This window comes from Chlorella variabilis, assembly GCF_000147415.1.
Source record: "Chlorella variabilis unplaced genomic scaffold CHLNCscaffold_34, whole genome shotgun sequence".
NCBI classification, from domain to species: domain Eukaryota; kingdom Viridiplantae; phylum Chlorophyta; class Trebouxiophyceae; order Chlorellales; family Chlorellaceae; genus Chlorella; species Chlorella variabilis.
The window spans coordinates 121280-146596 of NW_005435054.1; the positions used below are offsets into that span (position 1 = coordinate 121280).

Here is a 25317-nt window from a genome sequence, read left to right on the forward strand (position 1 = left end):
TGCACGGCAGGAAAAAAAAAAAAAAAAAAAAAAAAAAAAAAAAAGGTCCAGGGCAGCAGCAGCATGCGGCCGTCCCCTCGCCGCTGGTCCTGCCACCGGGCCAGCCCCAGGAGGGCAAATAGTGCGGTCATAAGGCCGCCCAGAACAATAAAGACGAGACCGCTACCAGACAAGGGCTGGGGGCTGTAGTTGGGCAAACCCGCTGGTGAGGGGGCGGGGGACGGTGGAACCACGGCGGCATCTGCAGGCAGGGATGTCGAGGCAGGAGGAGAAAACACAACAAAGTGCATGCTGTTAGTTGCCGTTCCAGAGGCGCCTAATGCTCTTCAAATCCACCTCCGCTCACGCGCAGGAGGTGGCACACGAGCGAGGCGCCGCCGGCGCCTGCGCCGCCGTGGGCGGCGACCAAGCCCCAAATTCCCCTGGATGGCAGCGATCAGTGATGCCTTTCGGCCTCCACCCACCTGCTGCGGCTTGCAACAGCGCTCGGTGCAGCGGTCCCATGGTGGTAGGCCTCTGCTGAACTTGGCTGCAGGTCCTCTCTGCTTTGCGCTCGAAGGACCCAGAACGTGTTTGATCAGCTTTAAAGGCCCTCAGCAGCTGGCGTTCGCCGACGACAGCAAGGTGCTGCACCTTAACTCCAAGTGCACGCTCACGTGAGCGTCCTGGCCCACCCGGAGCTGGCTGTCGATGCGCCGGGGGGCTCGAATTGACTTCCAAGAGTCTCCCAGATTCTAAGTACTGCAGTTTTGCAACTCTGTCGCAGCACCCCTCCACATCACCGGCGTGCCCCTTGTTCGATCATCCTTTTTGGGCTGCAAAAAATGATGCGCGCATGCTTGCTTGCAGGAGCGCTGGACGGGCGGCACTGAGTTGCGGCACAGCCGGAACCGGCGCCACCGCGCCTCCCGCCGAGGCGGCGCCTCACCGCCACGGCCATTGCCCCATGTATGCTTGCTGGTATTGGTAGGCCGATCAGCTGACGGGCGCACGAGCCTCGCTGGTCGCCGTCAACTCTATTGCGCCTGCTGCTCTTTTGCCTGCTGCTGCTGCTGCCCGGCCCATCTTGTCACCAGCCTCCTCCACCCGCAGACCACACTGCAGCTGCTGATCCGGCATGATGACCACCACAGGGATCACCCGCTGCGGCACTGCAGGTTCCAACTCTGCCTTGGTCTGGTCGGTGACGGCCACCTCTTGCTGCGCCTCGCGCACCGCTGCACGCGCAAAACGTCAGGGGGGACCTGGGTCAGAGTCACAGCGCCTGGGACGGTGCACATGTTCCACAGGCTTCGCCGCAGGTGCGGGCCGGCGGCAGGAGGATGTGGGAAGGGCGGCCAGTGAGTGCAAACTTGGTGGCAGGGCGGCGGGCGCGGCCGGCAGCACGCACCGTGCTCACCCTGCTCGGCTGCTGTGCGGCGGCTTCGCCGGTAGCTGTACAGACACAACAGTGCCAGAATAACCAGCAGCACGCCCAGGCCGATGAAGATGGGGGCTGTGGGAGAGCGTCTGCCGGGCTTGCCAGGAAACGGCTGGGGCGCTGTGGTCAGGACCGCTCCTCTATCACTGGGCGGCATCCAGCCGCCCCGTCCTGCAGCTGAAGCACACAAGTAACAGGGCAAGGAGGGTGGGAGATGAGGATCAATCCGATCCCGTGGCTTGCACCACAGGACGCGCCATAGGCTGCTGCCATGCTGCCGCCGCCGCCACACATGGGAGCCGCCGCTGCCAGCGCCTCCACCGGCTGCGCCCTCCCGAGCTGTGCAGCACGATCCGGGCTCACCGTCATACTGCAGCATCATCCTGCGTAGCCCTGCCACAGAGCTTACTTCCACCAAGTGGACCATGGCGCAGAGATGGTCAACGCGCTCGCCCCCGAGTTGCAAGGCCTGCTTGAGTTGGATCAGAGCTATAGACTCGCTGCAGATGCTGCAGGCCCGCAAACACGTATTCCGGCAGCCCAAAAAGTGGTGCCGCTTGGAGCTTCAGGTCTGGGCACTGGCTGGGCGGCCTCCCCAATCAATGCCTGCCAATCACAGTCTGATGCGGTGATCCTCTTGACTGAGCCGCCTGAGAAATCACAGCACATTTGGAGGACGCGGCTGTCTGTCAGTCCCCGCCAGTGTCAGCGGCAGACTAGCAGCAGCAGCAGCGGCAGCGCAGAGCAGCTGCAGGAGGTGGTGCGACATGCTATGCAGGTGGATGAGGAATGTTTTATCCGAAACACTCTTTCATCAACCCACTGGCATCTTTGAGGAGACAGCCAAGGCAAATTCCGCAGAGAGGTGGCCCGCAGAGGGTCGTGTATGCAAGGAGCACGAGCGAGTCGGCAGGAGCAAGGTCAGATTGCAAAAGTATCGTCACGAACAAAAAAAGTTGTGAACGAAATTTCACATTGCAGGCAATGGCATCCATGCCTTGCGGACGTCATCTGCGCTCAGCAGCAATCAGGTGGCTGCTGCCATGCTCATGGCCTGCACGCCGGGCGGCGCTGCCGCTTGATCCGTGGCAGGCGCCGCCTCCTGTTCCTCATGCATGCCGCTGTCGGATGGCGGTGTCGCATACACGAACCAGAGTGCCCAGGGCGCCGATGCACACGGGGCCGGCTGATGCTGGCGCAGGCCAGAGAGGAGGCGCAACGGGCGGGAGGCGCCTTTGTCCTTCCCGCTCCCGCCGCCGGCCTCCGTTTCCTTTACCGCGCACTGGAGCTGCAGGCGGCGGGGAGAGAGTCACTCAATCACGCATCTGCCTGCCGGTTTGGGTCAGGCAATTAGGCAGCTGGACCACCGTAATGCTCGACCCCGCGGCACGGCTCTCTCAGCAGGTGGCAGCGGGTAAGGGCCGTGCCTGCTCATCGGGCATCACTACAATGCACGGCGCTTTCCCCGTAGCTTGCAGCTCGGCCGCCAGCTGGTCTGCCGCCGCCACTGCCGCCTGCTCCTGGTCGGGCTCTGGCCTCCCTGTGGCGGCAGGCAGGGTGGAGGGGCCGTCGGCGCAGTTTGTCAACCAGGCCTTCATCGCTGCTCTGCCTGCACATACATGCTGTGCTGCCCTGCGCCTGTTGGCAGCCAGCGAGACAGCTTGTCAGCTCAGCTGCCTGGCTCATCTGGCGCCTATCAGCTCGTTTGGCTGGGCTGGCCCAGCAGGCACTCACCTATACTCTTCCAGTTCCACGGCAGCAGCACCTTCCAGCCCAGCCCGCTCCGCCGGGAGCGAAAGATCTGCAGGGCAACCAGCGACACCACAAGCACCACCACGCCCAGCGCGATTGCCGCCAGGTCGGGGCCGGAGGCGACAGGCTGTCGGCTGCTGGCGGGGGCGGCAGTGGGGGCGCTGCCGCGGGTGGAGGTCCCGGAGGTGGCATTGGCCGCCCCGGCGGTGCCTGCAGATACAGCGGGCGGGGCACAGTGCAGCCAAAAAATGGTGGATGCAGATGATTTGTGCACCATTCGGAGCACCGCGAGTGTAAAACATCTGCAGATCTCCGAGCTGGCTGCACAAACAGGGGTCGAGGGGCGGGCGGCGGCGGCAGCGGCGAGCCGACCCCACCCGCCACTACCCCTTGCATGCCCAACCCTGTACAGCAGCGCCGTAACCGCAGACTGAGGCACAGGACCTACCATGGAGGAGCCTCCTGAGGCCTCTCCCGCCCAAATGAAGCGAATGCATGGGGGTGAGTAGCACGCCTCACGTCTGTTTAGGTAACTACGGGACGTGCGGTGCGTGAGCGCTCTCTGTGGACGCTGTGGGACCTTATGGTGGCTGTTTGCTGCAGATACGGCGTTCCGACACCCCGGGGCGCCCTCGACTCGAGTGTGAGTCCAAAGCGCAGTGCCCCCAGCTTTTTCAAGGTGCCAGTGAGTCGAGCACCGCTCCCGTAACGCTGGATGGCCGTGGGGGGCGATTATTATTCTGGTGCACGTGCTTGGATGCCTGCAGAGGTCGCCACGTCAGCAGCAGACGCCGGCAGATACAGCAACCCGCTGTGCCAGCATTTCAGCCCAGTTCTGGCATGATCACACAGCTGCAATCATAAACAAAGCATGCCCAGGGTGACTTCCGGTTGAACCAGGCCAGGCGTATGTGCACGTCCCGTGGCCCCCCCGTGCCGGCCATCATGCGACACGATGCATGGACGCTGCCCCTGGTGAGGGCAGGTGTTACATCTCACCGAACCCGAGAGGCAGTCACTGCCTGCGGGAGAAGGGCAAAACTAGGTAAACCAAACCAAATGTGCAGGATGGGGATAGGGCAGTCCATTGTGATCGATGGAGTGTGCCCAAGATAAGAGCGCCCAGGAATACAGTGCGTCAGCAGAGGCGGGCGGCTACCCGGAAAACGCAGAAGGCAGGGAAAAAGGCACACAGTGCAACGGGCCGCAGCAATAAATCGCACAGACATGGACTCCCACAAGGTCAAATCCCTAACAATGAAATGAAAGCCGGCACGGTATCGGTGCTGCCGAACGACAGAATAAACCAGAAAAGCAGGTGGGATGGCACAGACAAAAGCAGATAGCAGCTGCTGCAAAATGAAAGACGGGACTGGGCAGCAAGGCACCATCAAACGCACTGGAGCAGGTTTCGGAGGGGCTAGCGCCAGCACACAGGTACAGGCTGGCTGGCTGGCAGGCAACCAAAATAGATAGGCAGAAACAGCTGCTGATGGTAAATGATACAGGCTTTAGCTAAACGACATGGGCAGGTCCGAGGGCACGGCGGCGCGAGCTCAGGCGCCAGCTCACCCTCGAGGCTGCCTCCCTATTGCCGCTCACGGAGAGGCCGCATGATCGCCTGCGCCAGCTTGTCCCAGCGGTGCCTGGTGCTCGGCAGGTGGCTGAGCTGGTGGCGAGAGCGGCGGCGAGTGCAGCTCTGGGGCATGCTCTGGCGCTTGCACAAGTATGGAGAGGAGCGGGGGCCGGCCTGCACCAGGCAGCAAGTTGGGCGCAAGAGGGAGAGCAGGCATGTGTGTGGTGGTGGGGGCAGTCCTGGGGGTAATGGCAGCTACAAAGCCAGCAACGCAACGCAGACAGAAGCAGGCGTGACCGACTTCCCAGCAGACAATGAAGGGGCACCAGCAGCCAGCTCATTGGCAGCAGGTGCGGGCAATGCGATTGAGTTGAGTTGGGTCGCTCACGTCTGTGGCTTGGCACCACTGCCGCATCCTGCTGGGTAGCGGCAGGAGTCCCTGAGGCTGCAGTTGCGGGCCCTGGAGAAGAAGCGTCGGCAGCAAGCGAAGCCCTGCTGCTGGCTGCCTCCAGCGCTGCTGACAGCCGCGCGGTGAAGGGCTTCTCCTCCTCCTCCTCCTCTCCACCCGCTGACGATCCGGAGCCGCTCGCAGAGGAGGCCATGGCGGCTGTGGGGCTGCGGCAGGGCGTGTGCTCCACCTCCCACCCCAACGACATGGATGTGTTGTCTGGCAGCACGATGATGACGGGGATTTTGGGCAGATAGGGTGCATTCCGCTCTGACTCTGCATGCAGGAGGCGGTGGGCAGGACCAGGGTCAGCAGAATGGGGAGGGCAGATAGGGAAGTGCAGCAGCATGTTGTGCCGGCTGCAAACCATGTGTGCCAAGAAGACGCCCGCAGCTCGCACCTAGGCTGCAGCGCGGGCCGCCGCGCTCCACATCTGCTGCGAACACCTGCCCCTGCTCCTCATGATGCAGCCGCTTGGTCCACCACAACGCCAGCACCAGCGCCGCCAGCACCACGCACCCCAGCATTACGCCTGCAAGCCAGGGCGCAGAGCCAAGCAAGGAAATCAGCAAGCGTGAGCCTGGGATGGGGGCAGCCTGGGAATCGCAGCCTGGCCATCAACCAGCAGCCCGCCGGGGAAGCCCGGCAGGGGGGACTTTGCAGCCGGGTGTGCAGGCACATGAAAAACTCAGGAATTCCCATCATCGCACACAGCAGCGCGCACCCAGGGGCACGAACAGCGTGATGCTGCCTCCGGATGGTTGCTGCGCTGCCAAGGGGTCGATCACCGCAGCGGTGGCATTCCACTCGTGCCCAGGGCGGCTGCCGTCGCCAGCCGTGCTAGGGTGCTGTTCGCAGATGCCCAATAGACACATGGATGCTGGCGATTGCCGGGGGGATGCTGCCCCCACCTGCACTGCCTTTGTCCACGTGCCTAGCAAGCGGCGTGTTCAGCGGCAGCGGCGGCGGTGGGACGGCGGCAGAGCTGGGCCGCAGGGCTGGCGCTAGCCTCCTGGTATGGAGTACTGCACGCACAGTATTGTGGGTAAGCACGAGGAGCACTGTGGCCTCAACTGGGGTGCAGGCGCAATTGCGAACTCAACTAGCTGCAATTCAGGCCGCCCGCCTCTCTCAGGCCCCGCGTATCACCTGATGCCAGAACCAGACGATCGATGGGGCTGCTAGCGGGATGAGGCGGGCCCTTCAGGCGGGCAGCAACTGCACGAAGGTGGCCCCAGCGCTGCCGAGGTCTTTTACCGACGCTGCCGGTGCCTGAGCGACGAGGGACAGCAAGATGATCAACATGAGGTTCAGTTTCCCTACCCTAGCCACAGCCAACCATTCCCAATCCTAGTCAGCTTTGTGGAGGTGGAAAGCGGTCTCCTGGCGCCCAATTGGCCGCGTGTTATTGCGTTTCGGCGCCATCAAGCCAGTTTGCAGTCTATAGACTCGTTGTGCAAGGCCTGGCAGGACGATCCGACCATATGTGGCCCTTCTCCCGCAGGGCGGCACCCCCTCAGCACGCCTCTGAGGTCCTCCAGGATCCCATTGCCGACCTTCCATCACTTTCCGAGCAGCAGCAGCAGCAGCAGCAGCAGCAGCAGCAGCAGCAGCAGCAGCAGCAGCAGCAGCAGCAGCAGCAGCAGCAGCAGCAGCAGCAGCAGCAGCAGCAGCAGCAGCAGCAGCAGCAGCACCCAGGCAGCACTGGGGAAGCAAGCAGCCAAGTTGAGCTGTCAGACCCAGCCAAAATGCCGCGGCCCCATCGCTGCAACGCACGGGTGGAGGATTTCGTGCAGGTGATGCTGCTGCCATCGGCCGGGCGGCGGCAGCGGCGAGCGGCGGCGGCCTGCGGCGAGCGGCGGCGGCGGCCTGGCAGCAGCGCCGGCCTGATTTGCCTCACTTATTCTTCTAAACTCACTGCCTCACACATTGCATTTGAGTGCTACCCTGCAGGCCGTCGTCACCTGGGACTACACTGGAAAGATCCAGCCTAGCCTGGCGCCTCAGGCGGCAGTGTTTCAAGTCGGAGCCAGGGTGCGCTGCCGCAAGGGGAGATCGGGGCCAGCGGGTGGGAGACCCCGGAGGAGGAGTCGATCGTTGCGTGCATCGCCGCGCACAGCCCGCACTGTCGCAGCTGTAGCCTGCCGTCTAGCGCGCTGCCTAGCGTGGCTCGGCACAGCGCACGGTGCACCGGCCTGCTGGCAGCAACCTGCTGGCAGCAACCTCGCATTCATTGTCCTGTGCGCATCGGCAGCCCGCACTACGCTGCACTGCTGTTGATGCGCTATGCCGCGCCGCCGCTGCTGCTGCTGCTGCTGCTGCTGCTGCTGATATGATCATGATGATGCACGCTCTATCGTGGCACTTTGCGAAATGGCTTAAAGCCCTGCCCGCCCTACCTCGGCGCCCGTGTATCGCAGGCAGGAGCCCGTAGAGGCATACCTAGTCATCAAGGACCCGGAAGCCTACCTGGATCCACGCCGCATGTATGCGCCACGGCCGGGTATGAGCCGCTGACGGCAGGCGCCGCGGAGGCCTCGCTTGGTGCATGCAGCTTACCAAGTTGCACGCCTGGATCCGCTGGCGATCCCAAAGCCACTAAGTGAACCTACCTGCTCCTGGACCGTCTGCCCTTCCCCTTATGCTGTGCCATTTCCCTCTGTCCTGGTTTCCTGCTCCTTGCCGCTCCTCCCCGCTCAATCATTCTCTGCATCAGCTGCTTTCTCTGCTGCCGCGAAAAGTCCTTGTGGTTTCACAATGCCCTGTGATTTGCATAGCAGCACAACCAAACGGGGCAGCAAAGAACGCAGCCGCCGTGATCCCGTGGGGTGGCTTGGCTGCCAGCTCACAGTCGGAGAGCACAATGTATCTGTCGGACAACAGCAGGGGTGCCGCTCCTCGGTGAACCCTTTTGCCTTGCCGCCCTTGGCTGAGCTGCCTGGGCCTCCCCTGATCCACAGCCGCCTCGATTAAAGCGAGAGAGCGTGTGTCAGGCTGTGGCTCTGGCACAAGTCAATGCTTAGCGTGGCCCAGGCTGACGCCATCCGAGCGGCTTGGGAAGGCAGACGGGCACCTGCAACTGTCAGTCTCCGGCACCCGCTTGCCAAGCGGAGGCGCCAGGAGGCGCTGGCGCCAGGAGGCGCTGGCGAAGGGCGGCGCCAGCCGGCTGGAGCACTATGTGCACAACGTGGTGGGCGCCCTCAACCTGGCGCCCGCCATGTTTGGGCAGCGCGAGACCTACCTGGATGCAGTACGGCGTCGGCAGGACCGCGAGGCGCTGGCGCAGCTGCGCACCGGGTCGCATTGGGGCGCGGAAGAGACCGGCCGCTGGACGCGGCGCCCCCGAGAGCAGCGAGTCTGCCCCCACTGCCACGACGGCATTGAAGATGCCCCCCACATGCTGCTCACCTGCCCCCTTTACGCCCCGCTGCGCCTCAACTTTCCTGACCTGTTTGCTGAGCCCCATCCTCCCCACCGCTTCCTCCGCCAGAAACCGTGCCGCCTCGCCGCCTTTGCTGCCGCCTGTCACCAGCGCTGGCTGACCGCCACCGTTGCGCTGCCTGCAGTCCCGCCCTGAACCCCCACTCTCATGTCCACCCCCTTTGCTCTTACCGCACCACACCTGCTCCACGACATGCAGTACTGCCTGCCCGCTCACACACTAAACGCTCGGTGACCTGTCAGTTGGCCTGTCCTGCCTGTTGTTCTACTGCTTCATCCCTCCTTGCTCGAACAACAAAGTCTGTGCTGCAAGCTTGTTCTTGCTGAAACCAGACTGTAAGCCCACACAAGTCAAGTCAAGTAGCCGCGAGAGGAGGCATCAAAGACGTCGACAATGCCCGACACCACGCCCAGCCCGACTTTGGCGAAGTTGGCCCAGGGCACTGCGTCAGGAATGAGGCTGCCCATGACGTCCAAGGTGTCCTTCAGGATAATGCTCACAGCTGCAAGGGGATGGGGAGCGGCACAGAAGGGATGGCATGGGCCCAACAGGGCTGGAGCACGCCTTGCTGCTGCCCATCCGCGTTTGTGCTGCACAGCTGCTTGTTATGCATGCATGCAGCAGGTGCGCTCCATCTCACCAGAGCAAGTGTCGCTCGTTGGGGCTTTCGGCGCAGGGTGGTCAAGGGCGAGCAACGGGGCAGTGCGGCACGACACAGTTAGGGCTGCAGGTTGTGGGGCGCGGCAATCCCTAAAAGCGTGCCAGGGTTATTCCTGGCAATCACCCTCAGCAACTAGCCAGGAACTGCTGCATGGCAGGTGATGCAGGCTGTGCAGCGCGCCGCGCAGGCGGCGTGTCCCGGTTGGTCTCTGGTCCCGCGCGCAGCGGGCTGTGGGCAATTGGTTGCAGAGGGCAGGATTGTCATGCCCCCCTCGTTAATCTCTTCTAGGATCCCCAGGGGCGTTTCAAGGGTTGCGCACTTGGCGGACGGGAACAGCGCTGCCAGTGGCATGCTACTCGCGGGGCCGCGCCCCGTCCCACTCGAAGCGAGGGTCACAACCCTGATTTGCCAGCTCTCACAACATCGCATGTAGACAATACACTCACCTGTTGCACATGGGTCTTGAGCGCTGCACACGGCGGCCAATGCCAGGAGCAGGAGGACATGCCAGGCCCAGAAGGCGCCGCGGCACGCCATCTGCGGTAGGATTCGCTAGAGGGAAGGGAAAAACGCAGGATTGATGATGGTGGCGGCAAGGAAAAGGCCGGAAACATCTGGGCTTTCCAGCGGCGCTGACTAGCGCCGCCGCTGCCTGACGCTGCTGGGGCTTTTCGATTCATGCACAATTCAACCATCTTTCGCGTGTATCGTTTGATGTTCATCAGTAGGATCGTGTGTCTTCGTGAGCGCCCCAGCTCGCTGCCTCTGGGGGCCGCCCATGCGAGCATGGATGTCAGTGACCGCCGCCGCTGCCGCTGGCAGGCCGCCAAGGCAGGCTGCACAGCGTGGTCTGCTCACTATGATCTTTTGTCTCACTAAAACGGTCTAAGAGGGCAGAGGGCGGGAGGCAGCAGCAACCTGCCGTAAGTACATGCGGGACGGCTGCGTGCCCAAATGGGTTTCGAAACTCTGGCAGGTGCCGACAAACCCCACAATTTCGCTTCTCTGTAGTCTCTAAACAGGATAGAATAGTTAGAACGCTGTCGGAGCACCTGCAGGAAGCCAGAGCAAGAGGTCATGGCCAAGGTCCGCGCAGGTGTGGTGGCAGCCCGCCTTCAGGCTGGGAGAACTTCCCACCGCATCCGGCGGTTGTCACGCAAGCCGGCAGGCTGTGCATGCGGGGCCGGAGGGTGCTCTGCGGAGTCTCGTGCAATCATGCCTTCCTGTCCCCCACCTGTAGGCCTCCATCATTGCTGGAATGGCCCCAGACACTCCTCCCGAGGGGATGATGCCCGTGGAATCGCCGCCGCAACTGGGCCTCTGGCACCGGTGAGGGCTGCGGCGGCACCCGCTGCCCGCTTTCGCAGCCGCCCTGCCGCCCTCGTGCAAATGCCAGCCCTGCGTGCTCACCCTTGCCTACACACTCCACTCGTCCATTGCTTCGAGCAGGATACTGAGTTCAGGTCATCCCATCAGGGCTGAAGGACGACGGTGTCCATGACGGCGGCGAGTTCCCATCTCCTCCTTGCCGACCGCCTGCGTGCTCTGGCCATGCCCACCACCTCCCTCCACCGTGCCCCTGTCAGCGAGCCATGCCACTGACCCACGGGCGCCCTACTCTTCTCGCCATCCCCTTCCCACCCCCTACCGGTCTGCCTTCATCCCTCGCTGCGCCCACCCTGCCCCGCTCTGCCTCGCCCTGCCCTGATGCCGTTTTGCCAGCTGCCAATGTGCCTGTGCCCCACAGCCATCAACCCTACTGCCCCTACTGCTGCTGTAGACCAGCCCAAGCTGCAAGCGCAAGGAACAGCAGGCTGAGCGCCCCAACTGCGCATGGTCGCGCTGTGAACAAGGTGAAGCACCATTTCTGGGCCGACATCAAGCACTCGAGGCTGTCGCCGCCCAATGCTGCCTTTGCGCAGCTGGCTGTGAGGCGGGCTGGGGCGTGACTGCTTGCGGTCAGGGGTAGCAAGCTGGCTCTGACTCTTGACTCTGTTAATTCCTCAGAGCCGCCCACCTTCAGTAGCCTGATGCACTGGCTGACACACACTTCTGTGTGTGCCTGCAGCTGGAGCACGGCCAGCAGCATGGCCTGAAGAAGGCACTACCGCATGATGATCAGTTCTTCCGTCCCTTATACCAAGCGTGTGAAGAAACTGTGGGCCACTACAGCAATGTGAGGGTCAGCCAGTTTGCTGATGCTGCGGTTAGCCTTCTCCATGCATGAGTGGCAGCTTCGCACATGCGCCCCACCCACTTTGACCTTTGCTCCACACCCCCAACCACGACCTGATGTGCCATCCCCTGTGCTTGATTATCTTTCATCAGCAGCTCCCCTGCGGGTACGCAGGGGTACTGCTGGTACCATGTAATGCAACACACGTGCGCAGCGAGCGCCGCACTGCGGCGGCGCTGGCCAGCGCCCAGCAGCACCAGCGCCGGGCAGCGTTCTGCCAGCGCTAGTGCTAATCAACCTCGCTGATCAGCGCTGGTGCTTTTTAGCGCTAATCAGCGCTGCTGGAAAGCCCAGATGAAGTGTCCGTCGCAGGACAGTGTCCTCCACAAGCAGCAGCAGTGCATGCAGTTTTTCCCACCTAAACTGAATTTAGCTTCGGTGTTCAATGGCCAACCTAATCCCCTTGCCTGGGAGTGGCCAGCCCAGGTGCAAACCCTTGACCTTTGCCGCCGCCTCCCCCGCCCTGTGCCGCCAGCTGCGCTGCTCAGTGGACAGTTCTCTGGAACTGCAGTGATCAAAGGCCCTGGCATCACCATTCACCAATTGCGTTGCATTTGGGATCGAAAAACAAAACAGCAAGCGCGCTCTGCTGCTGCCGTGCACGGATCGCCCTCGAAACCGTTGCGGCCAAGGTCCGCCCCATGCCGCCGCCGCCGCCGCCGGGTAGCAGGGCTGCTCCAGCTTTTCCGCACCCTTGGCATGCTTCAGGCGCGGAGGGGCGCAGCGCACATGCATCAACAAGCCAGCCATCAGGAGCCAGGTCGGCGTGCCTCACAGGTAGAGGGAGGCGGCAAACACTATGTCCCGCTTGATCCGCGCGATGGCTGCCTCAAACCGCTCCCCCAGCCCCGCCTCCCCCACCGCCTTGAGCACGCCCGCCACCTGGCGCAGCAGCTCCTCCAGGCGCCGGATGGCGCGCACCAGCGAGCCCTGCGGGCAACGGGGGGCAGCGCAGGCAGGCTGTTGTGTTCCCAGCCAGCATCCGTGGTTGGTGCAAGAGAGTGTGCATGTGCACATGTGCTTGAGACACATGGCAATGCCAGGCAGGCTGGGCGCTCGGCAACTCCAGTCGCGGGGGGCGGAGCAGCGGGACGGACGGTGCTGTGCCAGCAGTGCAGCCAAAAACGCCTGGTGCTTCCCGCCTCCGCCACGCAACCCATAGGCCTCACCTCAAACACTTCGGTACGCTTGAGCAGCTCTGCAAAGGACAGGCCCTGGCACCAGCCAGCCACCGACTCCATCATGTCTGCAGCAGCACAGCAGGCACCGTGGATGGGCCAGGGGGGTAAAGCCGACTACGCACAGCACAGCAGCGGCGAGCCGTGGGAGGGTGAGCTGCCAGCCAGGCACAGCCGCTCGCTGCCGCCGGCATTCGCAGCCGCAGCTGCTTCTGCCCCTCCACCCGCGCCAGCAGCGGCAGCACGGCGCTGTGATTGCCAGTACCACGTGGCACCGCTGCACACCTGGCCGGAAGCTGTCCACGTACTCCTCAACATCCATCTCCATCTTGCAGTCGGCCGCCGCCCGGGCAACCTTGCGCGCAGCCGCGCGCAGCGAGCCGTACGGAGCCTCCAGGTCGGGGCGCACCTTGTTGCCGGTCTGCGGCACACGAGGGGGCGAATGATTATGTGTGTGGTGTGGTGGGGTGGGGTGCGGTTGCGAGGGATTGAAGTGGGCGGCAGGAGGGGTGCCTCCCACACATGGATGGAACCATGCAGACGAGAGCTGCCCCACCTCGCTCTTCTCCCGCCAGATGAAGCATGAGATGAGAGCGCACAGCTGCTCCAGGCTGCAGGCGCAGGCAGGGAGGGATGCAGGAGATGGTCAGGCGCCTCAAGCGGCAACAGGGCCACAGCAAGCCAACAAGCAGAGGACGAGGGTCGTACGCAGCGTGCCAGCAGCAGCCCGGGCTGGCAGCCACAGCGCAGCCTTTGCCAGCATGCCAGAGCAAGGCCCGCCCCTGTCGGCCCTGCCGACCTCAGCCAGGCTAGCAGCACATGTGCTGTGCTGTCCTGCCACAAGGCGGGCAGGCCCCACCTCATGTCCTGGAACACCCCCGCAAACACCATCTCCGTCAGAACCAGCTCATCCCCCGTGCTCAGCTCTGCAGCAAAGCGGCCCTGCAGGTGCAGAAGGCAGTGTGCAAGCAGCGCAGCAAGCAGCGGGGCTGGGTTTATGCATGTGCGAAGGTGTATGTTTGCGTGTCTGCGAAAATTTGGTCAGCCAGGCGCCGCCACCAGAGCTATGCGGCAGCCAGCTCCATCCAACTGCATGCCAACCCACCACCACCTCTTCCGCACACGCTCCACGCCACCAGCCCTGCCCACACACACCTTGAGCGTCACCACACCGCTCCTGTCCAGGTAATCCAGCCGGCTGAGCACCCGCTTGCGGGCCTTCAAGTCCTCGTGGCAAATCAGGGCCGCGGCGGCCTTGCATTCCTTCTTGGCGGTACGTACAGCCTCGTGCAGAGCCTGCAGTACGTGAGGTGGTACAGTACAGGCAGGAAAGGGGTGGAAAGTCGGCGCAGGCGTGAAATCCAGGGGGGGGCGGCACGTGTTAAGGGCTGGCGGCAGAGGGGTGATGGAGGAGGGAGGCGGTGCCTGCCGTCCCTGCAGCCACCAGCCATGCTCGGCCCCACATAAACCAACAGCCGTACAACCGGTCCTTGATAACCCCCACCTGTTTCTGCAGCAGCGTGTCGAGCTGCTGCTGCAGGCTGGGGGATGCGGCCAGCGGGTGCTTGGCCAGCAGCCCCTCCACGCTCTCAGCCTTGCGCAGCAACTTGCGCAGGCCCTCGTCCTGAAGGGCGCAAGCAAGGGGGGGAGGTGTGAGCGTGTGCCTGGTGCAGCTGCAGGTGTGAACCAAGCCAGGCAGAAAGGCAGGCAAACTGCTGCCACAAAAGGCGGTTAGGAGGCAGCAGTGCCCCCCGCAGCAGCGGTGCAGCTCCAGATGGCTGCAGAAGGACGGCAGTGGCACTTCCAGCACACGGCAGCAGTGACATACACAGCTGCGGCAGAACTGTGGCAGACCCCACCTCTATCCGCATGTCCTCTGCTGGGTCCAGCTGCGGCAGCCCCTTTGGGAAGCGCCGCTCCACCTCTGCCAGCGACTTGGCGCACCGCTCGCGCGCCTCCTGCAGAGCAGCATGGCGGTAAATGGGTCGCACGATGAGTCCATGGGGCAAGGAGCGGATGGAACAAAGGGTCATGATTGATGGCAGGAGACGCAAGAAGTGTGGACACACTCCGCGGAAGCAGGCAGCTCAGCGGCGGCGCAGCGGGTGTTTGGCCATCACGGGAAGCATTGGCAGTGACAGGACGGCAGGAAGGTTGGCTGGCTGCTGCCGCCGGTGTGGACTCGCCTGTGTGCGCAGGTCTTGCGGGATGTAGATGCGCAGGCTGCTAAAGGCGGCCAGCTCGGGCAGCGCCACCGGGATCACGGCGGGGGAGCCCTTGGCGCCTGGCGGCACAGGCACTGCTCGCCTGCAAGGTTTGTCGGTGGCATGAGAGGTCAGTCGGAGGAAAGGGTGAAGTGGCAATGGCCACAGCAGAGGAGAGGCAGGAAGGAGAGCAGCGACGGTGTGCTTTGTTCTGCACGGCAGCACAGGGCAGGGCAGGAAAGGAAGAGACGGCGCGGCAAGGAGCAGCAAGGAGGCCCAGCGCAGCGGGCTCACCGTCGGCTGGCGCCCTGATGGCGCAGCGACTCCTCTGAGCAGTTGCACAGCACATCGACGATGTACTGCCTGGTACCGCGCTTTCCTCCAGCACTGGTACCGGCGCCGCCCACCTCCTGGCCCACCTGCTGCTTCCACGCCAGCTCAAAATTCACCACCACACCCACCACACCCTCGCCGCTGCCGCCGCTGCCGTTCGCTCCCTTCGCTGTTGCCGGCGCCGCGGAGCCTGGTGCCTCCTGCCGTGGCTGCGACACCGCCGCTGGCGGCTGCTCAGGCGGCAGCACGCGCACCAGGCGGCCCGGCTGCAGGAAGGGCAGGCAGTGCTGCGGCGCAGCCACTATGGCCCGCGTCTCTGCCCTCAGCTTGGCCAGCTGCTGGCTGCACCAGGGGCGACGGCAAAGGCAGGTGGCCGGGCAGGCAGGTGGGCACAGGGGAGGCTTGCACGGCAGCCGACCGGCAAGGGGCCCGCAGCTCGCCCACAAGCCCCTCTGCCCTGGGCAAGCGCTGCCTCAGGGCAGGCTCCACAAGCCCTCGCCAGGGGGCTCCCACTCTGAATGTGATTCCCCGAGGGAGCTACCCACCTGAGCGCCAGATACTCCTTCACACTTTCCTCCTGCTCAATCACCAGCCCATCACGCTCCGCCTGCACAGCACAGCACAGCACAGCTCAGCACAGCACGCCTGGCAGGTCGGTCCCAGCTGGCGAGCGACCGCCTGCACGCCCTGGCTGCCAGCGATGGCCAGGCGGGATGGCGAGGCGGCGCCACCCGACATCGCCACAGCAGCACGCAGGTCACTACACCAGCGCCAGCCCGCAGCGGCACTTCGGCCTCCCTGCCACGCCAGGCCCAAAGGGGCAAACCGACCTCGAGCCGCCGCACGCGCGCCTCCAGCTGCGGCAGGGCCCTTTCCATTTGGAACTGGCGGTAGGAGCGGGCCATCAGCTCCTCGGGCTCCACACCCTCCACCCTGCGCAGGCCGCCCGCGCGCGCGTGTGCGTGTGTGTGTGTGTGTGTGTGGTGTGGTTGCAGCGGCACGCCGGCTGGCTGGCTACACGCGGGCGGCTCGGCAGCCCCAGCCTCGCGCCCGGGCCCCCAACCTCGCCTCTCGAGCGTGCTGCTGTGCACGCATGCTGTCCGCTCAGGGCGGGGCACAGCGGGGGGCACCCCACCTCAGCAGGTTGAGCAGCATGGAATACTCGAGATGGAACTCAGAGTGGAGCGTGTCGGGAGCGCCCTGCGTCAGGTGGCGTGGGAGGAGGCGTGCGGAGGGAGGCGTGCGGCGGCCTTGCGTCAGTGCTAGGCGCCAGCGCCACGAGGCGGCGGCGGCAGCGGCAACAGCCTGGAGCAGGTGCCGACCTGCCGGCGCCTGCGCCGTGCCCGTACCACGCCCTGTGCAGTGGTACCATTCTCCATGCAGCGGTACCGCCCGCGTACCACCCCACCTTGATCATGTCCTTGGCCACCGCCGGCTCCAGCTTCTCATCCATCATCAGGATGGCCACGCCTGCGGCGGAGCGGGGCACCCAGGGAGGAAAGCGGGCGCGGGGCAGCGCGCCAGTCAGCCAACCCCATGCGCAGCAGCGGGGCGTGGAGCCAGCGCACGGGAGGGTGGGCCGCAGGGAATGGCCATCCCGTGAAGCGGGGCAGCAGGCATGGTGGCGGCACCGCAGACCCCGCCCGCCGCAGCCGCCACGCGCCCGCGCACACAGCAACGTAAGCCCCACACCGCCAAGCCTGGCATGCCGGCAGCCACCGCCGCCCACCTTTGTCGTCTAGCCCGCGCCGCCCGGCCCGCCCGCTCATCTGGATGTACTCTCCGCTGCGCACCCAGCGGAAGCCGCCGCCGTCGAACCTGCACACAAGGCGCAGACAAGAGGTGGTGGCTGGAGCGGCGGCGGGGACCAGGTGGCAGCAGGCAGCGCCTAGATGGCAGGGGGCCGGGGCAGGCGTGAGCCGAGCGCAGGCGCCTCCGCTGGCAAGCCGGCCAGCAGACCATGGCTGGGGAGGGCATGGCAGAGTACAGCAGAGCAGGGCGGGGCAGAGCAGGGCAGACCATAGGAGACCATAGCAGAGCAGCGCAGGGCAGGGCACAGCCAGAGCTCTGAGGGAGGTGGGTGTGTGGGGGGTGCGGCCCGCAGGATGGGAGTCAGGCGCCTGGGCAGTGGACACATGAGCGAAGCAGAGCAGAGCAGGAAGAAAGCAAGAAGGCAGAGGGGCACTCACTTGCGCACGTGAGTGAAGACGACCGTCTTGGCGGGCATGTTGAGGCCGGTAGAGAAGGTCTCGGTGGCAAACAGCACCTGCGGGCAGACAGGCAAGGCACTCACGCACGCGTGCTGTGAAGCACACAGGCAACAAAGGCCAACAGGGGGAGGCAAGCAGGAGGAAGGGGCCGTCGCGGCTGGTGGTGCGGCGCTGGCGGTGGTCGCGCGGGCTGGGCTTGGTGGTGTGGTGCGAGCGAATGCGTGGGTGCTCCAAGCCGCCGCGCCGCGCTGTGCTCCCTCTCTCTCTCTCTCTCTCTCTCTCTCTCTCTCTCTCTCTCTCTCTCTTCCTCTGTTCCTCGCTGTCCCTCAATCAAGCACACACACTCTCCATCGGCCCACCTTGAGCAGCCCCTCCTGGAACAGAATCTCCACCACTTCCTTGAGGATGGGCAGCAGACCCGAGTGGTGCACCCCCACGCCGCGCCGCAGCATGGGCAGCGCGCCCGCGATCTGGGGCAGCCGCCGGTCCGCGTCTGCACAGTGGACAGCGGAGGCGGCAGGCGGTGCGGTGTCTGCCGTGGTTTTTCAATAGCGAAAGCCCGGGGCGGCAGCGGGGAGACGCACAGAACCACCTGCAGCGCCGCTGGCGGTTGCATGCCCCCAGCAGCAGTAGCTGCAGCACCATAACTCAGGGACGTACCGGACAGGACGTCTATGGCGCTGCTGAAGATGCCGTCCACCAGCTTCTTCTCGGCTTCCTCGTTCAGGTCCAGGCCTTGCATCTGCGCCGCGGCAGCACCAGGCGGCAGCAAGCTCAGCCAGCAGCACCACGCGGCACCAAGCTCAGCCAGCGGTTACTCAACCGGCATGCTGCCCCCACCACCACCACTGCGCCAACCAGCCGCCGCCGCTCCACACCAGCGCCGTCGCGTTCGTTGGCAGGCACCCGTCGCCACCGCGCACGCCCAGGCCACCGCCGCCGCCACCTCACCGCCACCTCACCGCCACCTCGGCACCTCCCCCACCTGCTTGGCCAGCGCCTCGCACTCCTTCTTGCTGAAGGAAAACACGATGACTGGGTCGAAGCGGCGCTCGGCAATCATGCGCACAATCTTGAAGATGTCGCTTTCCTCCTTGGGGGCCCCCGCCTCCTGCACCCCGCCCTTCTTGCCCTGCACGACACGCAGGCAGGAGCGGAGCCGAGGCCGAGGCCAGGCGGGGCCGCCGGGAAGCACAGGGTTGAAGGCTCATTCTGGTGAGCCATGCACGCGCGGCGGCAGCTGATGCATGGGAGCCTGCGGCCGGCTGCAGCTTGCGTGGCCGGCGGCGCCCGGGCGTTGCGACCCGCAGCAGCAGGGCCCGCCCTGCCCGCGGCACCCGGCCCGCGAAGCAGGCCAGGCCGGCCAGGCAGGGGCGCGGGCGCACCTTGCCGCCGCCGCCGCCCGCCGGCCGCTTCGCCTTCACTTCCGCCTCTTGCAGCTGCGCCACCGCCTTTTGGAAGTTGTCCTCCCTGCAGCGTGCGGGGCGGCGCGTGCGGCACACACCGAGCATAGGTGTTGTGTGCCAGCTGGCAGCTGTCCGGTACCATTCGGTGGCAACCAGCTTCGGAGCCGCGCTGGCTGCCCGGCGCCGCAGCCAGCAGCGGTGCCAGGCGCCGCCGCAGCCGGGCCGCATCATCACCTGAAGGTGCCCTTGTTGTCTACCACCAAGAACAGCCCATCGCCTCCGGCTGGGAAGATGTAATGCTCCAGGGGCGTGGGGCGGTAGTCTGGGGGCGGCGAGGGTGGAAAGATAGGCAGGTGGGCAGGTGGGCGGGCACATGAGTAGATGGGGTGGGTGGGAGAGGCGCTGGCAGATCCGGAGAGCGCCCGGGCCTCCCCCCTGCCCCCCCTGCCACACACACACACACACACGCAGCCCACCTGTACACACCACGTGGCAGGGGCTGCTCTGCATTCCGGCCACAGCGTCCTCAGCTGGCTCCCCCTGCCCTTCCTGCTCTTCTGCCACACTCTCTCCTGCCCACCTGTGTACACGACGTGGCAGGGGCTGCCGTGCGTCTTGGCCACCCAGTCGGCAAACTCGCGGGAGTTAGGGATGGTGGCGGACAGGAAGGCGAAGCGGGCGGTCTTGGGGGCCAGGATGATCGACTCCTCCCACACCACGCCACGCTCCTTGTCCCTGCGGCAGCATGGACGGGGTGGGCGCTGAACGGTCAAAGGCTGGGTGGCGCGGTGGATGAGTGGCGGGTGGGGTGTGTTGATGGCGGTGGTGGGGTGTAACAACGGGTGGGCGGAAGCAGCAGAAGCATCGGCGTATGGGCGTCAGGGCTGACGACAGCCAGGCAGGCGCCAAAAGCAGCGCAGCGAGCCGCGGCAGCGCTGCCGCCCGGCTGCACACCCGGGGCATGCCAACAGCAAGCGGGAGCCAAACAAACAGAAACACAAGCCAGCCCCCAAAATGTGAAAACTCAACAAATTAATTTAACTTGTTGTGTTTCCAACTCACCGCAGGTAGTGTATCTCGTCGTACACGATCAGCGCCAGCTGGCGCACCAACTCGGTGCCGCGGTACATCATGGACCGCAGGATCTCTGTCGTCATGACCAGGCACGAGGCGTTGGGGTTGATGGTCACGTCGCCTGCAAGGGTGATGGCGTGGGGGGTTGAGGTTGAGGTTGGGGGCAGGGCTGGGGGCTGGGTGGGAAGCTTGGAGACATAGCCGGGCTGGTTTGTTTGCTGCGATTTGTGGAGGACAAGGGGCGAGCGTGGAGGGATGGGCGGGTGAGGCATGCCGGCCAGCTGGCCTCCCATGCCAGCCCTCCTGCCTCGCGCCCGCAGCTTGATTCCCTCTCCATGCCTTCTTGAGTCGAGCCCCTCCCAAGCCCAAGCCCCGCAGTTGAGCCCACCCACTGCCGTCGTCGGCACCCCACCGCACAGCCATGCGCCACCCACCCGTCATCAGCCCCACGTCCCCAAACTGCTCCTGCAGCTCGCGGTACTTCTGGTTGGAAAGCGCCTGCGGTACAGGCGGCACATGGCGGTGCTCAGGGCGGCAGGCGGACCGACCCGCGCCGGCCCGCAGCCTCGAGCGTGCGCTGCACCAGCAGGCAGGCAGCGCACCGCGGCCCTGCACTGCCCTGCTGCTGTGCCACCGTCCCGCTGCCCTGCGCCTGCTGGCCGGGCGGCACGCCACACTCATGCCTCTACCAGGCATCACATGGCAGCCCCGCCGAGCCCCCCAAAAGCTCTTCTAATCCCACAGACGCCCCCAGCAAGCGCCTGCAGGGCACCCAGCTGCGCCCACCTTGAGCGGCGAGGTGTACACGACCTTGTGCCCATCCCTCAGCGCCATGCCAAACGCATACTCCGCCACTACCGTCTTGCCAGCTGAGGTGTGGGCCGCCACCAGCACGCTGTGCCCCGCCTCCAGGGCGTTGACCGCCGTCTGCTGGAAAGGATCGAGCGGGAACGGGTACTCGCGCGCCGGCGGGCCCGCCCGCGGCGGCGGCGGCAGCAGCGAGCCCTCCTCGCCTGCGGCGGGTGGGGGTGACGGCGGGGTTGAGGGTGCAGCTGCCGCCAGGCATTGTACCGGGCCCAGGGCATTCGCGCTGGTGTCCCGTTTCTCAGGCAAGAGGCAGTAGGGCAGGCAAGACGCAGGCGGCAGCGGCGGCGGCAGAAGGCGGCGGCGGCAGGCACACCCAGCACACTGCCGCGCCGCATGTCGGCTGATGTCTGCATCGCGCTGACACTCAGAACACACGATGCGGCCCCCCAGAGGCCTCGCACCTGGCGGCCATGCCACTTCGTGCGTGCAGCTCTTGCCGTCGACCTCTATCAAATTGGCACCGCTGGGCATGGGCGCCACGCGGTCGCTGGCCAGCCGGGCCCGCTTTGGGGGCGGCTCAGCGGCCATGGCGGTGGCCATGAACGTCCAGCGGGGGAGATTGGTGACCTGAATGTATGGATCGCCCAGAGGTGCCTGAATATGCATGCATGTTGGAGGTGAGTTGGAGCACCATGTCGCGCTGGCACACGGCCTTCCGACAGCGCCTTGGATCGCCCTTCTCATTGCTCGATCCACAGGTACGCCCTCTACCTGAATTCCTGAGCCAAAGCCACTCACCAGTGGCACCATGTGGACGTCATCCCGCCCGAGCAACAGCTACCGTAGCAGCAAAAGCCACGGCCCACGGGCGACAAGCAGATGGGTAACCGATTGCATTGATAGGCGGCGATACACCTGACGCAGCGCTGGCCCGCCACCCCAGGGGTTAGCTGCCGCCACCGCCATCGCGCCACCCACCCACCGCAGCGTAGCCTGCTCTGTGCCTGCCAGCAGGCGCGCGAGGAGGGTTACGACTATGCCACCCAGGCCCACATCGATTTTTACTTGCATGGCGTGGTGATGGACCACGTGGGGGGCGAGCGTGGTGCCCACTCAATCTCTCGCTGCTGTGTTTTTGCCAGGGTGCTACTGTAGCTCGACTGCTGCTGGTGGGCAGGCCCCTGGACAGCTGCGCGCTGCACCTCCCCTGCTGTCGCTCATGCCACACCATCGGGCTGCCCCTGCAGACCGACCCCAGCGGTGATTCGCCGACAGCCGCGCAGCAGCGGAAGGGGGCGGTACAGATGGCGCCCAACCGCCCGCACCCCGCCGACCGGCCCAAGCCAGTGTAGCGGCGTGGAGCTGCTGCTGCCCAGGAGAGGGCAGCTAGCGCCAGGCGGTCGGTGATCGGGGCCGCAAGTGGCATCAGGGCAAACACGGCAGGCTGTTCTTGTCAGAGCATACAGCGGTGCCAGATAGAGTGAGGTGCTGTGCCCACAGGGTTGGCGACGGCCGTGTCGGAGCGCCGGCCTGACCACTATTGCGGCATGACGGACCAGTACTAGTGCCTGCCCTGTTGCCTCATAGCAGCTGGCCATGTTGAGAGCATTTCACATCATGGGTTCTGTGCAAGTGCCTGGGACAGAGACGGCGCCAGAGTGGCAGCTTCCAGCCAGCTGCGCACCGCCGACATCCTTGCAGCTTCACCCGCCCGCCATCTCGAGTCTCGTGTGCTACTCCTGCCTGGGCAGGTGCATTTATTCCCGCTTCCTGTCCTGACTTGATTTCAACATGCACCTGCTGCGAGGTAACCGCATGACGCGAGGCTTTTGGGCAGACCTGGCGCTGCTTGCCGTTCTGTTGGCCGGTTTCGGTGAGCTCGGAACCAGCGCTCAGCAATAAAATTGCATCGCTGATGATGTAGCAGAGCGCGCTGCGCTGGAGCATGCTCAGGCCCCGCATGTATGGGCCCCGGAGGCGCACACGTCCCTGACCTGACGCAAGCGAAATGTGAACATGATGCAGGCAGCGGCGCACGGGCCGTCGGCAAGGTGGGCGGCTGCTGTCACTGCCGCCGCTGTGCATAGCGTGGCGGCACCGCCGCGGTGCCGAGCGCCAGCTGCTCAACCGCCACACCTGCTGGCCGTGCATCCTTGCCGTCCTGTCTCGCCTTGGCCCGTGCCCACCGCTCCGCTGCCCGTCTCCCCGTGCCCGCAGCGGTGGGACGTGCTGGGTTCGGCCGCCGGCGCGACCGCCGCCAAGGCGCACCACCACAGCCTGGCCCTGGACGCAGCAGACGGCGGCAGGCCGTACCTGGCAGCCCTGGAGGGGCCCGGCTACAACCTGACGGTGCGCAAGTACGTTAGCAAGGAGGCGGGGTGGCAGGCCCTGCCGCAGCCCAGCGGCTCTGGGGCCGCGGGCTATGTGGCTCTGCTCATGCACCCGACCCAGCCGGGAAGGCCTTGGGTGAGCTGGGCGCTGCCGGTGCTGGCCACACGTGTGTGCCTGTGTGTGCCTGCGCGGGTGCTGTATGAACGGAGATGGCAAAGTCATCGTCGTTACAAGTGCTGCTCCTGGGCAGCTGGTGCTGGTGCGTTGCCCCGCCGCACGCCATGACGCATGCACCGCCCCGCGCCTGACTGGCACTGCCCGTTTGGCTTGGGGCCTGTGGCGGCGCGCAGGTTGCGTACGGGGACCCGTCCCGTGGCGGCAGGCTCAGCGTGCGGGCCTTCACAGGCGCCTCCTGGGTGGCCAAGGGCCAGCCGGGGCTGTCCCAGATCCCGCTGTCCTCGGTGCCGCCCAAGCTGGCCTTTGCCCCGGATGGCGCTGCCTGGATTGCGTTCCGGGTGGGTTCCGCAGAGGTGGGGGATGAGGGGTGAGGACCGCGCCGGGCGTGCGGTGCGGCGGCGTGCAGGACAATGCAGCGCAGCGCACGCAGCACAGCGCGGATGCAGCGGGTGTGCTTGTGCAAGAGTGTGAGGCTGAGAGGCAGCGGCGGGCGGGAGCGCCGCGGCGGGGCCCTGGACGGACCCTCCGCGCAGCCCCGTCCAGCCGGCCTGGCTGCCTGGCCGGCAGGCCTGCTGACTCGCGCCGCATGCCGGCCTCCTGCTCCCGTGCCGCAGGACGGCCCGCCCACGGGGCCCTTCAACATCGTTGTGATGAAGTGGCTGGCGTCCAGCAGCAGCAGGGGCCAGCGCGCCGCTGTGTCCCCTGCAGAGGCCGAGGACGTCCAGCTGGCGGTCGGCCCCAACGGCGAGGTGAGGCGTTCCCTGGGGAGCTCCCGCGAGGCGCGCTGCCTGCGCTGCCCAGCACCACTCGCCTGCCAAGAGCCCGCCGCCGCCCCTGCCGCAAGGCTCCTCTGCATGCGCAACCCTCGCCAGCCAGCACCCCACCGCCACCCCTGCCACCAGCGGCAGCGCCAGCGCTGCAGGCACGCCCACATCCACGCACGCAGTCACCCCTGCCCTGCCCTGCCCTGCCCTGCCCTGCCCCGCCCCGCCCTGCCCTGCCCTGCGCTGCAGCCCTATGTCGCGTTCCGAGACATGGGCGACGGCAACTTCCCGCTGTCGCGGGGCATGGTGGTGCGGCGGGTGGCGCTGGCGGGGGGCGGCTTCCAGTGGAGCCCGCTGGGGCCGCCGCAGCAGCCCTACTTCACGCTGGCGATGGAGGTGGGTGTGCTGGGTGTTGAGTGGATGCAGGGAGGTTGTTTCGGTGTTCGGCGAATAGGCTGGAGGCAGTAATCTTGGTGTGGAATCGGTTGGCCCACCGTGTGGGGAGCCCGGGCTGCGCGAAGCACCTCGCTGCGTACTGGCTGGCTGCGGAGCTTCGAGTTGCCTCCCCTGCCGGCTGGCCGCCAAGCTTCCTCTCCCCCGCTGCCCCTGCCCCGCCGCACGCAGCCCCGCACCATCGGCCTGGCGCTGCACCCGCAGATCGGCGTGCCGCACGTCTCTTTCTCAGACAGCGGCGCCGGTGGCAAGGTGACGGGTAAAGCGGCTGGGCCCCAGCGGCTGGCGCCAGCTGGGCCAGGCCGGTTTCATCGGGGACCAATACACCAAGACCGCGCTGGTGAGGGCGGGGCCGCGGCTGGGCGGGAGGCGGCAGCAGAGGGGCCGGGGAAGGCGATCAAGTGCTGGCAGGCGGCTGCGGCGGCTGCGGGAGGCCGACCGTGCCGCGCCGCCTCGCAGAGGCAGGGGCGCAGCCGCCTGCTGCCATCTGCAGCTTGGCCGGCGGCTGCTGCTCGCCAGGCAGCCCTGGTGGCCTTGAAGCCTGACCAAGCAACCAAGCACACACCCTCCCTCGTCCCCTTGCGCCCCCCCCGGGACCGCCCGCGGTCGTTCTCCCAGGGGGCGGTACTGCACCTGGCCTACCACTGCAGCATCGAGGGCGCCCCCAAGCGCGCGTGCGTGCGGCGCTACGTCGGCGCGCGCTCCGCGTGGCGCCCGCTGGGCTGCCTGGGGCTGTCCCAGGGCGCGGCGGCACACCTGGGCCTGCAGCTGGCGGGCTCCACGCCCGTGCTGTCCTTCCAGGATGTGGGGCTGGTGCAGCGGGCCGCGGTGCTGAGCTATGCGTG

The 25317-nt window shown here is 65.8% G+C and overlaps 4 protein-coding genes across 4 annotated transcripts; 2 read left to right on the forward strand and 2 right to left on the reverse strand.

Annotated features, from left to right (window-relative positions):
• Nucleotides 1-2692: 2692 nt before the first annotated feature.
• CHLNCDRAFT_141425 (hypothetical protein) lies at nt 2693-6071 on the reverse strand (the record flags this gene model as incomplete). The annotated part of the gene is made up of 6 exons (XM_005843139.1): nt 2693-2708; nt 2876-2960; nt 3155-3382; nt 5137-5472; nt 5597-5728; nt 5921-6071. 6 exons carry the CDS (start codon nt 6069-6071, stop codon nt 2693-2695), a joined length of 948 nt encoding a protein of 315 aa, XP_005843201.1.
• A 609-nt stretch (nt 6072-6680) lies between these two features.
• CHLNCDRAFT_59333 (hypothetical protein) lies at nt 6681-11762 on the forward strand (the record flags this gene model as incomplete). Its single annotated transcript, XM_005843107.1, has 8 exons — nt 6681-6992; nt 7150-7230; nt 7617-7740; nt 8157-8746; nt 10322-10395; nt 11080-11227; nt 11368-11475; nt 11631-11762. The coding sequence occupies 8 exons, from the start codon at nt 6681-6683 to the stop codon at nt 11760-11762; spliced, it is 1569 nt and encodes a 522-aa protein (XP_005843169.1).
• Nucleotides 11763-12306: 544 nt separating this feature from the next.
• On the reverse strand, nt 12307-21347 carry CHLNCDRAFT_141429 (hypothetical protein; the record flags this gene model as incomplete). Its single annotated transcript, XM_005843140.1, has 26 exons — nt 12307-12465; nt 12705-12781; nt 12999-13134; nt 13270-13324; nt 13573-13655; nt 13869-14009; nt 14218-14337; nt 14573-14671; nt 14834-15020; nt 15212-15592; nt 15796-15857; nt 16081-16183; nt 16386-16450; nt 16659-16720; nt 16980-17068; nt 17440-17516; nt 17820-17953; nt 18121-18202; nt 18446-18592; nt 18846-18930; nt 19101-19188; nt 19447-19601; nt 19929-20061; nt 20375-20438; nt 20727-20953; nt 21209-21347. The coding sequence occupies 26 exons, from the start codon at nt 21345-21347 to the stop codon at nt 12307-12309; spliced, it is 3150 nt and encodes a 1049-aa protein (XP_005843202.1).
• Nucleotides 21348-22711: 1364 nt separating this feature from the next.
• CHLNCDRAFT_55359 (hypothetical protein) lies at nt 22712-24487 on the forward strand (the record flags this gene model as incomplete). The annotated part of the gene is made up of 5 exons (XM_005843108.1): nt 22712-22798; nt 22965-23213; nt 23429-23608; nt 23870-24004; nt 24269-24487. The coding sequence occupies 5 exons, from the start codon at nt 22712-22714 to the stop codon at nt 24485-24487; spliced, it is 870 nt and encodes a 289-aa protein (XP_005843170.1).
• Nucleotides 24488-25317: the final 830 nt, after the last annotated feature.